The 13,269-nt window shown below is 38.2% G+C and overlaps 1 protein-coding gene across 1 annotated transcript in view; it reads right to left on the bottom strand.

Moving 5' to 3' along the window:
* Positions 1-13,269, bottom strand: part of FREM1 (FRAS1 related extracellular matrix 1) — a 60,003-nt gene that overhangs the window by 25,176 nt on the left and 21,558 nt on the right. The window contains exons 17-23 of the mRNA XM_031609967.2: positions 12,853-13,038; positions 12,132-12,328; positions 11,395-11,617; positions 10,063-10,207; positions 6,700-6,841; positions 4,204-4,399; positions 3,208-3,472 (exon numbers count right to left, since the gene is read on the bottom strand). Coding sequence (XP_031465827.2) covers positions 3,208-3,472; positions 4,204-4,399; positions 6,700-6,841; positions 10,063-10,207; positions 11,395-11,617; positions 12,132-12,328; positions 12,853-13,038 — 1,354 coding nt within the window. The remainder of the gene's footprint in view (positions 1-3,207; positions 3,473-4,203; positions 4,400-6,699; positions 6,842-10,062; positions 10,208-11,394; positions 11,618-12,131; positions 12,329-12,852; positions 13,039-13,269) is intronic.

Genomic DNA, 13,269 nt, shown 5'->3' with positions numbered 1-13,269 from the left:
GCCAGTTTTTCTTTGCTTTGCAAAGAAAATTATGTTCATACTCTTCATCTTCTAATTTCTTCTTTCCTTTCATTTTTCCTATTCATCAGTGCACAGTCTTTTGAAGGCACATATATCCACACTTACACTGTTGATCTTGTTTGGGACAGTATCACTGCATGTCTCAGGATAGGTGTGGGCCAACCTAGTTAGCTATTCTCCATCTATGACACTTTCATATTGCAGTGTAATGAGGACATTTAGATTATTTCTCTCCTCTTACTCTCTTGCCTATAGACATTAGAAAAGTATTAAAAGAAATACAGGATCAGAACCTGTTCTGCTGTTGCATGGTTTGAATATGTTACCTTCAGTAGGTCAGGGAGCAGCTTACTGCATCACGCAGGCTGTCCATCTAAAACTCCTCACTACCTTCACCAATGCTGGATGATTAGGGCTTGATCAACTTGTAAGCAGGCAATATGCCATGAAGCAGATGGGAATGAGCACAGGCATAACGGGGACAATATAACAGTTAGAAATATGTTTACTGAGGATGGTATTCCCAGCTGGGAACCTAAAGACATCTGTCTGCACTGACCTAATGCTATTGTGCCAGTGCTAAAAGCATTGTGCTATTAGTAATCTAGCTAAAATCAAACACAGAACTAAAATAGTGATGATAAATAGTATGCTAAGGAAAAAAAAAAAAAAAAAGGCAAAGCACATTCTGTCAAGACCTTATCTGCATCTCAAAAAATCTAGGAGATTGCAGCTGAAGTGAGTTCCTTCCAGCTCCTTTGACAGCTGCAAAATCGTTTTGGATGATATCTCAAACCATATGTAAGTGAAAGACTTAGGATAATTCAGTTAGTGAAAATGAAGATTCATCCAGAATCTTCTACAGAATACCAGTCAGGAGCAAAGCTTTTGATTATATACATCAGGCTGAACATTACAATGCAAATGTTGTATGCCATTTGATTTCACAGGTGATGTGAAATCAAGCTGTCTGTGCCCAAAAGGTCCTTTTTCTCCTGCACTTTGGAGGTTCAGGGGCTTTGTTTATTTCTGGTTTATGGCTGCTTCATTTTCCCCTTGGGAGTGGAGAACAGCCAATATTCTCCTCACTCTGATGAAATTTAGGGGACAACTTTCAGGCACAGTTTGGAGGACATGTTGCGTGGTTTGATTTCACCATTACCAATATTTCATGCTTTCTGCAGTTCGATGGCAATAGAGTTGGCTGTAGAACCTACCATCTGTCATGGCATTTAAAAGATAAAAATGGAATCATAAATAGTGCCAGCTCATTACAAAATTGAGCCAGCGTGTCAAAATGGAGGACATTAGCATGTACTTTTAGCATCCTGCTGCCAGCATCTGATGTCAGGTTGCTAATCACTTGAAGTCATCTGTCCAAACAAGCACTGCCAAATCTTTCTTCCAGGCCAGCAGCACCAAACAATACACACAAATTTATGACCAAAGAAAGTACTTCACTGGAAGGTAAAAATCTGATCAGATCATTTCCCAGCCTCCTACCCACCCATTCCCCATAATTACCCATATAATTAACATAACCATTCCTTGTTTAAATAATAATAGTATTGTGCCACAATATTTATGTCTATACAAAACCAAATTCTTGGCCAAATGTTAACATCAGGGAACATCAACTATTGTGATTAAAATATTTATTGAAAATATTTATTAAAGAATCACAATCTTACTTTTAATAAGGCTGACTTTCTAATTTTGTTCTAAGCTGTTGGCCTAAATAAAGGACATTAGCCCTATCTATAAGAATAGTTTTTGTAGAATTATTGATCTATTTTTGTTAGCCTGGTTCAAAAGTCTTATTGATTTAAACCACTTACACGCTACCCACCCTAGTGATTTTATTGTCTAAGGTAGTTCTAGTTTTGGTCATAGTGTTTCACAACTGCATTGCTAAGTTTCCATACAGCCAAAGAATATTCCTTCCCATTTTTCTATTATAAGTGGATCAGACAAATCTCAGAATTAGAGTAAATTCAAAATCAGAATTTCCATCACATTAAATTCAATAGAAAGGATAGTTTTAAGATTTTCAACTGAGGAGAGTCCCAGAATAAACAGGTTTATTTGAAATTTTCGTGCCCCACTTTCTTGGCTTGCATGGAAAAAAGCTCTTAAAACAGTTGATGAAATACATCCTCGCAGCTTCAACATGCATCATGGAAAATGCATTTCAAGTCAGGAATCTTTTCACACTCTTAGAAGTGTGTGAATAGCTCTGAGTTGCAACTGCTAGGAGCTAAACATTTCATTTTTCATAATCATAAATGAAAAACAATTAACTTTTCACATGGCAATCTTGAATTTTACAGGAAGATCTTTTCCTGTCAAGGGTTCTTTTTAGACAAAATTCCCAATGGTACAAAGAGTTAGCATTCTTCCTTCAAAAAAATTTTATTTACTTCTGAGCTATTTTTTTTTTTCTTCTGAATTTGCTCTCTTCTAAAGACTCCTCTACAGTCATTACTTAGAAATAACTCATTGCGTTATCTCATTCTTTAGCTAATTGAGGTTTATTTAATAAAATAAGAAAATATTCATGTTGAGGATGGAGCTTAGTTTAAGCTAGTCTAAGAGAAAAGTTCAGAATCAGGTGAAAGTAAACTTAAATATCACTAGACAGCTGAATGTGGCCTATATGTAGCCAGGTTTGCTCAAAAAAAATCTGGCTGTTCAGCATGAATTTCTGAACTACTGTTATGTCAGAACAGATAAGTAGACTCATTATCGGTGTGTTGAAGAACTACTTATGCATTCAAAAAGCATACAATGCAACAGACATATATGAAAAGACAGGCAACCAGTTGGCTAATAGCTGGATGGAAAAGTCAGACATATCAAGAAATCAAAGAAAAATTCTACAGAGGATATTGTAAGTCCACCTCCCCCACTTAAATGTTAACATCTGTGTATGTTTGGGTGTTAGAGTAATATTTAAGCCAGTGTAATTTAGTAAATGTGCCTCTATCTACTATTTCAGCATCAATTAGAAAATGTATTTATTACTAAGGCAGTCACAACTGCATGTATTACAGTGAAAATATCTTTGTCACATTAATGTTGAGAATTCCCTCAGAACTTCCTCTTCCTATTTATATATATTTTATCAGCAGATAACCAAGAACTCATAGGAGAAGGGTATGTGGAAAGGTTTTTTTAGTGTCCTACCTGAATGCATCTTGCCTTGAATGTGCCTTGGTGCTGTGAACATAGCAGACTGTCTGACTTGCAACATCCATTTGACTGAAGCTCGTTATGGGGATGTCAGGATAGCTAATATACTCTATTTGTCCGTACTGAGGTGGGGAAGTTATCACATAGAGAAGCTCTTCAGGCTTGTCAGTACCATCCAGTGAAAGGAGGACATCAGTTGTAATGTAGCCTCGATTCCCTTTTGGTACTTTGAGAGGTTTTATGAAAACAGCAATGTCTCCTGCAGGATAAACAAAACAACACTAAAATAGTGGTATTGAAGTGAAAGCTGATCTCTCACGTATCATTTAGCTATACACAGTCCCTCACGAGTGGAAAAATTATAGAATCATAGGATTCTAGGGAATTTCACAGTGGGAGGAACTTCAGGGTATCTCTAAACTATCTATCTTCTGCTCAGAGTAGAATCAGCCACACCACCAGCAATTTCCAGGTACACAGGGCTTAATTCCACTGGAGCTGAAAACTGGCAAGAGCGGAAGCAGCACAACATCCCTGGACATCTGTCCCAATCTCAGTTCCAAACTCAATTTAGTGCTCTAAGAGGTATCCCATGAATGGTAACTGTAAGACCATAGCATAATCCTGGAAGGCAGGGTTTTGAATAGTGTTATGCTTACCTTATTACATTCTTACCATTCTTCTGCACTGTGGTTTACTCACATAAAGCTAGTTTCAGAAAAATATTTTCTACTCTGTTTGAACAGCAGCTGGGATTCCTGGAAAGTGCAATGCACTGCTCTAGGCAGTGCTTTTTCAGATATCAAAATCACTTCTGCAGCAGCTGGAACATCTGGATGCTGGCTTGCAATGAAATCTGAGCAGACAGACTTCAGGGTCTGCAGGCAGATTTGCCAAGGGCCTGCATAGAGCTTGGGGATGTATCAGGACATGTATCAGGACATTTTTTCAGAAACAGGCACTGTGAAACATGATCAGGCAGATCTTTACCCTTTTCCATGTTCTTGATATTTATGTAGAAGTCTACAGCTGGGGATCTGTTGTACCCATCCCACAGATAAAATGTGAACAAATCTTGGTTCTTGGACCCTATAGCTCCTGTGTGGACGTATCTCACAAGGTTCATATCCAGTTCTTCCTGAGTGCACTTCATTCCGGTTTGGAGAGTCACCCAGTCTCTGCCTACCTAGAAAGATTGAACATCCTTCAGTAAACAGATGCAGTCTCCTATGCATCCTCCACAGTTAATTCTGGTTATTAGCAGCTATGATAGCTGATAGTGACAGCTTCCAGGCTGTCTTCCTAAGCTTTAGAGTCTTTGCACATAGAATATTTTGTATTTTCAAGGCTGGTATATAGCTGCAGTTGTTCCCAAGTAAAAATGCTGGAGAAAATATAGCTATCATGAGTAAATGCAGGTAAATGGAATTTAGTCACTTTTACTCAGGTAAGTACATTTCTACACACTTCTCAGAGAGACATCAGTAAGGTGAAAATTAGTTTGCTGACCCAGCTTATGTTTTCTATTTCTTAATTAGACAAAGCTGCTCCTATTTCTCTCCCAAACCATATCTTGAAAAATAGTGGAGAGTTGGCTAGATAGGAATATGCTGCTTGGGAACTAGATGGGGATTGGTTGACAGCTGGTGAGCAATTTCTTGTGTATCACTTGTGTATTGGGGAAGTATCAGAACATGTACTTTAATATATATATATATATATACATATACAAATATATATATATAAACACACAATTATCATTACTATCAATTTTTCCTCTTCCTTTCCTGTCTTAGTAAATAGTTTTTAATCTCAACTGATGAGTTCTACCTTATTTTTTGTTTGTTTTCAGTTTTCTCCCCCATCCCACATAGACGGTGGAATCAAGTGCACCCTCAGCAAGTTTGCAGATAACACCAAGCTGAGTGGTGCAGTTGATACAACTGAAGAAAATGATGGCATCCAAATAAGTCTGGACAAGCTTGAGAAGTGGGCACATGTGAACCTAATGATGCCCAACAAAGCCAAGTGCAAGGCACTGTTCTTGGATCAGAGTAATCCTCAATATGTGTACAGACTGACAGCAGCCCTGTGGAGGACTTGGGCTTTTGGTGAACAAAAAGCTTGACATGAACCAGCAGTATGTACCTGCAGCCCAGAAGGCCAACTATTCCCTGGGCTGCACCAAAAGAGGAGACGTGAGCAGGGTGAGGAAGGTGATTTTTTTTCCTTTTGCTCTGCCCTCCTGAGAGCTCAATCTGGACTACTGAGCCTTCTTGTGCTGGGGCCCCCAGCACAAGAAAAACAGGGAGCTGGAGTGAGTCCAATGGTGGACCCAAAGATGATCAGAGATATGGAGAACCTGTCCTATAAAGAAAGGCTAAGGGAGCTGGGCTTGTTCAGCCTGGAAAAGGCTCCAGGAAGACCTCACTGAGGCCTTCCATTTCTTAAAGGAGATTTATAAACAGGAGAGAGACATACTATACACTCTGATAGTGATAGGACAAGGGGGAACGGTTTAAACTAAAAGTGGGCAGATTTAGGTTAGATGTTAGGAAGAAATTCTTTATTCAGAGGAAAGTGAAGCACTGGAAAAGACTATGCAGAGAAGGTGAGGATGTCCCATCCCTGGAGGTGTACAAAGCCAGACTGGATGAGATCTTGGGCAACCTGATCTAGAGGGTGGCAACTTTGCCTGCAGCAAGGAGTTGAAACAAGATGATCCCTAGGATCCCTTCCAACCTAAGCCATTCTATGCTTCTATGATATCAAGCACACAGGGCTCAAGTACACTCAGGTACCTTCTTATTCAAACTGTCAGCACTTTTGTCCTAGCGTATGAGCCTCTTATAAGTCAAAATTTTCACGGAGTCTACAGATTCTTGCAGAGATCCACAATTAAAATACTTTCACATTCACAGATCTTGAAAATCAATTATTTTCTATGATATGCACACATTTAAAAGGAGGTGGGTTTTCTTCTTTTTGTTACAGTGGCTTATGTTAGGTCGATCTGTGCTTGCTATATATTTTTTTATTCCTTTTTTTCTTCTTTCTCCCCATATTTTTATTCTAAATCATTATTTATTTCTTCCTCTTTCAGCCATATCTCCTGCATTTTTTCTGAAATCTGAAGTACTGTCTTACTTGTCACCTTTACTGACCTAGGAATTTTTGCTCCCTGCTTTATCATTTGCTTTCTATCACTCTGAGCTGACTCTTACAGCATCTCTCTTCATTGTCACCTCAAATGATCTGCTATGCTTCTCATCTTCCCTCTGCTCTTGTTGAGGATATTGGCCTTAAGTGTCAAATTCTCTGAGAAAGTATTGTTTAGTTTAAATACTCCTTTTACTGTTGAACTAGCCATAACAGTCTACTTCAAAACATGAAAGAGATTTGGACAAAAGGAAGACAAGCTTCACTATGTCCTAACAAAGCAGAGTTGCTTGCATGCCTACTTTATCCTGAAATACAAAGACTAACCTTGATTTGAAGCTGGCCGTTTTCTGGAACTCTTTCAAATAAGTAGTAAATTCTCTCTCTAGGGGTATCTTTATCTTCAGCTGACAGAACAGCACCAGAAATAATTCGAGTTTCACCCATATGCACCTCTATATTATCCTTCCTGCAAAAAATTAGAAGTTATATATGACATAACAAAAGAAATGCAAGTTTTGCAGCATATAATTTCTCTTCTGGGAATACAGATTACTCACATGCTGACAGAAATAACTGAAGAAAGAATGGAATGAGGGCTCCTACTTCAGTTCAATAGAGAAACAGGATAGACCAGCTACTTCTAGTAGTGGTGAAAAACAACAAAGCAGCTACCTACAACATTCTGGAATTTATCACACCTGTCTTTTCCCCCGGGTCCTATTCCATTTACCCTCTCACAGTGATGGCAACATAACCAAAAAGGCTGTTTTAACATGCTACTGCTACTACAGATCATAGAATATTAGCTCCATTGTTACTTAAATAAAAGATTCTCTTGAACGCTAATTTTTTATCTTTAATAGACTCTGCCCGACAAAGTCCTAAATGACTTCTCTATGCTCCTCATTGCAGAATTTTTCTGTGTTCTTGATCCAGAAGAAATAGTCATCATTAGCCAAAGCAAAATTTGAGAGAGCTTATGGGAAAATCCCACATGGTTTGAAATAAGTCCAGACAATTGCTTTAGCAAAATTGACTGTGTCTCTTCTGTTTCAGTTTTCAGCTAGAAATTATCCTTCATTCTGCCTTTGCACATACTGCTTTACTATTTTTTCTGTTAGCTACCTTATATTTTTGTAATGTAGCATCCAAATCACATTAGAAGACTACAAAAAAGTTTCATAGAGCTTGGAGGGGATTCAGCATATTCAGACACCCAAGGGATGGGACCTGCTCAAGGTAATCTGCATAGAGGGCACAGAGCAGGTTCAAAAGGGCAGATTCCTTACGTATTTTGGCAGATAAGCTCTACCAGACTCAACTAAGCATGTGCAAGTCATGTCATTTCGAAGGCCAAATACTGGTGGATTTTCACAAAAATGACCAAAGACATTCTCCCTGGAACAGCCATTTCATTTGCTAAATATGAAAGGCTTGCTTCAAGACAGAGTAACAACTAAGACTTCCAAATGAGGTCTAAAAATTATTCATTGATACCTGAAAATATAATTACTGTCCTTGGAAAAAATTTAGCTTTTTTCATAAAGTTTCCATATTCAAACTGAGTATGAGGCATAGAGATTTCATGTCTGGCAAAATGAGAAGCAACAAGAATGGGATCGTATAACAAGGCACTTCAAGTCATATTAATAACAGGTCAGGCAACTCCAAAGTTCTATTCATGTCACTGATAATCACACTGGGGCTTTGCGAACTGAAAGACCAAGTATCTGACCCAGAGACTGTGTAAGCTAGGAAGTAAAAACTCAAACAAACAATGACAGAAGATAAACACAATTATGTATGTTCTCCAAATGCATTCTAATCCCAACACATTTTTCTGCATAGCAGTTAATCAGTTAAGTCTTCATAGCACCCACATATCTGATCTTGAGATTAAACTTTCAAGGAGAATGCACGAGGGCCTTACATTCCCCAAAGGCACTCCTTGCTAAAGGATGCAATCCAAGTAGTGACAGATTGAGTTTTTGGCAGTCACTGTTGATAGGGACAATTTGCCAGCCATTCTTCAGCGTGTTGACCACAGCTAATGGAGATGAGAACTGAAACTCCTTGGGGCAAAAAGGTACAATTAGATCAAAGGGTACTGTCATATGTTCACCTGTAACACACTGCAGTGACAGCATAAGGGAACCCCTACCCCCCAGCAAAGATGGACAGTTGCACACGATGGTTAAACTACTTCTATGTCAAGTTGGACAAGTTAGAGTACTACTACCTAACAGCTGGCATTATACCATATCACAACGGAAGAGTACACTAAAAAACATCACCGTGGAAGTCTAACAGGTAAGAAGCATTAAGAGCATACAATGAAAAAGCTGTTTGACAAGGAAATGGCTCAGTGTATGCTACTGTTCACAACAGAAGTGTCAAATTAGCATTGCCAGCCAAAGAAGCAATGGTTTCTGGATCCAGCTGGGCAAAGATAAAAACTCAGCTTCCTGCTCTCCATCACATTTCTTCAGAGAAAAACAATGAAAAACAACATACTAACCTTTAACAAGCAAAGGACAAACTAGAAGTGGCATTTAATCATTGATTATCAGAATCTGATATGACTACATAAACTATATCCTTTATTCTAATTCAAAATTGACTTTCCCCCTTGTTATCACTATGTGTCCCTTGATAATTCTCACTAGATAACTAACATTTGTTATTGAAGGAAGATCTACATTGTAAACAAAACATTCAGAATTCTCTAGAATAGCAAATGTAGGTCTCGTTTGAAGATAAGCCAAAACCAGGCTATTCTCTATCTAAACATCCTGAGGGATCAGAATTCCTATTTTAATGGCAGCCTGCTTGACAGGCTGTGAGTCATTTCTAAAATGTAGGCTTTGGAGCCATATCCCCAAAGCTTTCAAGCCCCCAGCTCTCCATCTGCCTGCCTAAGACTGGAAAGCAGCCAGGGGGATGGAGTCCCTGACAATACTCTGTGGCTGAAAAATGAGGATCCCAAGGGACAAGTTCCCTGCTGTAATGTCCAGGAGGTTCAACTCACTCACAGCCAGCTGTTTATCTGAAAATTGTCTGCCAGGAGATTTCTGACCAGATCTAATTCATTTATGAATTCTAGTTTTGGACAGTAAAGGAAGTTAATGTATACCTCTTCAAAAGTTGAATTATGGCTATGAAATAGAGTATTTTTAGTAGAAAATAAGATTATCATCAAAGTGAAAGACTTTCCCCAATGAGGCATGAAGATATCAACTTTGTAGTCTCTCTCATGCCAAAATCCAGAGCTGCTTCCAGAGGAGTGTTTGATACAGGCAGTTTCCTAGGGAAGAGGAAAGCAAAGCATCTGGGATGGGTAACATGGTGGACATGTGTAAGTACTGGGGCTCCCTGTCCAATTTTGAAGTTGACTGCAAAAGATAAACCAAATTTGTTGTCCATCTTTTTAAATATTTTCTCTCTAAATGCAAATACCAATCCTATTTTCTTAATATATAGCAACATTCAGTATGCCCTTCTTTCTCTAAAAATGCTTTTACAAAACAGACTAATAGTGAATGACCCACATGGAAACATCTGTGTTGGCATTAGGCTGTGACTAATTATGGTGTCCTATCCCTATCAGTCACTGATTAGCTGTTTTGATCATTTTTGGATCATTTTATCTGAATTTTTTCCTGTCAGAAACAGGAACATGTGGCTTACTTGCTCAGCACTGGTTTCTCATCATTAACTGGGATGACCTTTACTGAAATGGTTCTGAGGACTTTATGTTTCCCATCTGATAGCTGGATTTTAAAGCTGTCATTGAGGTTTTCTGAATCGTCATGCATGTACATCAGTTTCATACCTATACATCAGGGAAAAAAAATTAGGAAAGACAGAGAGAGAGAGAAGATAAAACAAATAAATCTGTCTCCTGCAAAATATTTTGTACTGTTTCACTCTGCTTCCATCACTCTTCTTCCATCTCCTCTCTATACACTCCCTGGCCACAATAATTACTGTTCAATACCAAAAGATGAGCTTAGTGAGCTGCTTCTGTTCATTAATCTAACAGTATACTAGTGATTCAAAGACACTAAGCCTATCAACCTGAAGGAGCAGTCTCCCTCATAAAATGGTCTCTGTTAGTCTGCTCCCCTCACTCCAATTCATTTTAACAGGAAATGTAGAAAGGGTAGGATCATCAGTTAACACCTCCTGTACCTCACCTAATCTTCAGGAAGCTTTAAAGTCTTGGAAAGGAAAGCTGGACTTGTGGTTATAGCTGACCTGAATATGACTGGTTCTCCATTATGGAAATGATGAAAAAGCCCAGCAATTGGAAGAGAGTAGAAAATAAAACTTGAGAAGTCTTAGTAATGTTTGTTGCTTATGCATTTTTGAGGGATATTTCTTGATGGGTGGAAAAAAGTCTTTTCCTCAGGATTTGCAGACTGAACTACATTTTGTGAGGCTGAATTAAATTTATGTCTCTCTTGATACTGATAGATACAGTTTCCACACAGTGGCCTCAATATGGAAGAATCTACCATAGTTTTAAATTATAAATACAAATTTAATCACATGTTCTTGAAAGATGTTTGCCACTTCAAAGTAGGATAACTGATAATGGTAAGCTAATGAGCCGTTTTATATTCTTTTCATTTACAGCAATATCTAATCGCAAGATTTCTCATAATCATTCTAATATGTTTTTAAATCAGTTTCTTTGTCTCTATTTTAGGAGTTGTAAAACATTCTGAAATGTCTTGATGATATGTTTTAATATTCCCTTTGTTTTTTTCAGGGCAGATGGACTCTCTAGATATAATACTACCCTTCCTGACATGTAAGCCTCTCAGAGTGAATTTATTGACAGCTCCTCAAATCATTTGATAACATTAGCATTAGATAGGTTTATTTCTATTCTTAAACTTTCTCTTGAAAGTACCCGTAAGGCAAATGAATAAACAGATTTTTTACTGTGCCTCCTTGTCTGTTACGAATTACTAAAGGAATGAAAGACTAGCATCAGAAGAACATTGCACCTACCATTCTTCAGTTGCTCCATAGAAAAGTCATGAACAAGCAACCCACTGCTGTGGTGGTGAATTAACTTTTTGTACTGTAGAATATCACTGCCATGAACTCCATTAATGAGGAATCCATGTGAAGGCTGCTGCACAACATCAAATACCAAGTGGTCTTGAGGCACATCCAGATCAATAGCATTGATAACAGAGAGATCCAGCTCTTTCATCATACCTTCTTGAACCTGAACATAAAAGAAAAAAATGTCATACTCTTTTACATAAAAAGAACATAAAATATTTTAGCATGGTTTCCTAAGTAGGCAATTTTTGTTTAGGAGTCTGTTTCCTCTATCCCTTCCTCAGTAGCTTGCTTGTCACACAGTTATTATTCATATTAAAACCACAGTCTAGATACACTATACCAGGTACAAAAATTACTCTGCAAAAGTTATGAAAGACACTAGTGAAAACAGAAGTATAAAGATCCTTCCGCATTCTAGATAACATATTTCTTTAAGTCCTCACTTACTTTACTGCAGGTTACCAAACAGAATTGTGCACAGCTCCAGTCTCACCAAAGCTCTGTCGTACAGATTTAATGGGATTTACCTGAACTGTTTCCTAAAACAATCTGAATCATGCAAAGGAAAGGAGAGATATAGAGAAATATGTGTTCAAAAAATGTTTTGATTTAAATTAGAAAGTATTTTCTGGTATAAAGTAATTCTATGGCAGGCATTTTACTTTTTTCCTTACAGTAATGTTTCTTGCTATGAATTCTGGGACTTCATCATTGGTTGGGTTGATCAGCACAAAAAATGGAATCTCTGCCGAACGATGCAGGCCATCGGTGACATAAAGTACAAAGTGGTCTGCTCTTGGCTCCATTCGCATGTGCCTGGCTTGTACATAGTTTATATTCAGGGCTTTCAGGTGCTTCAACTGAAACGAAGCTAGAAATTTTAGAAATGTTGAGTTAGCATGATTGTTTTCCTGCCCACTGGCTTGACACAGCGTAAACAATTCTGAAATGATGTCCTTCAATGACCAAATCAATTCTGAAACTTTGCCTTGGAGATAAACACAGGATCCAGGTTTTTCATATTCTCAGTTATAGCACTTTATTGACAGAAGTGAAGAGAGGCAGAGAGAAGCTTGCTTGAGAGAGTGAAGGGGGAGGCAGAGAAAGCAGATTAATGTTTCATATTGCTACCTCTAATAGATTGCAGCTGGGATGCATAAAAGAAGAATTGCCTTGTTTACTCCAAGTACCTCTTCTTCACATTTGCAGAACTGCAGACTCTCTTTGAAGTCCTCCTGCACAGTCCCACTGCTCTTAATTTGCCAGCAGCTGCTTTCATCAATAAGACCATATTAATGCTCGCACCTGCATCTACCTTTCCACAGCCCATTGTATTGCCCTCCTTGAGCACTCTGTGTTTCCTCTGCTTCGTTGCTGTACATTGCATACACTTACCTATACTTATCCCAATGTTACTCTTCTCAAACCCAGGAGAAGGCAGTATATTTTCAATATAACCAAACTGAGGAGGAGAAACCAAGACAAACTCTAAGTCATCTGCAGTGGTGTCAGGGTCGGTGGCAAACAAATGGTTAGAGGTAAGGGCTGTTGAGGAGCCCTCCTCCACGACAAACCTTGCACCTGCACAAAAATATATGAGAAGCATTACTGCATATTTAGCTCACTTACTGTTGTATGTGTTAATGAGAACAGAAATAATAAATAAGGAGGAAAAGATAATAAATTATCTGTTACTGAAATTGGTTTGTTTTTGAGATTTTTGCTTACACTGTCAACTTTCCCCATCACAAAGCAGAAGGGAAGGGTACTGCAAATTGATTTTACTGGTAAGTTATTAAGTACGGTTTACGT

This window comes from Phasianus colchicus, chromosome Z (genome assembly GCF_987193195.1).
Source record: "Phasianus colchicus chromosome Z, bPhaCol1.hap1.1, whole genome shotgun sequence".
NCBI lineage: Eukaryota > Metazoa > Chordata > Aves > Galliformes > Phasianidae > Phasianus > Phasianus colchicus.
The sequence above is the reverse complement of the archived record's forward strand: the minus strand, read 5'-3'. Positions and strand labels throughout refer to the sequence as shown.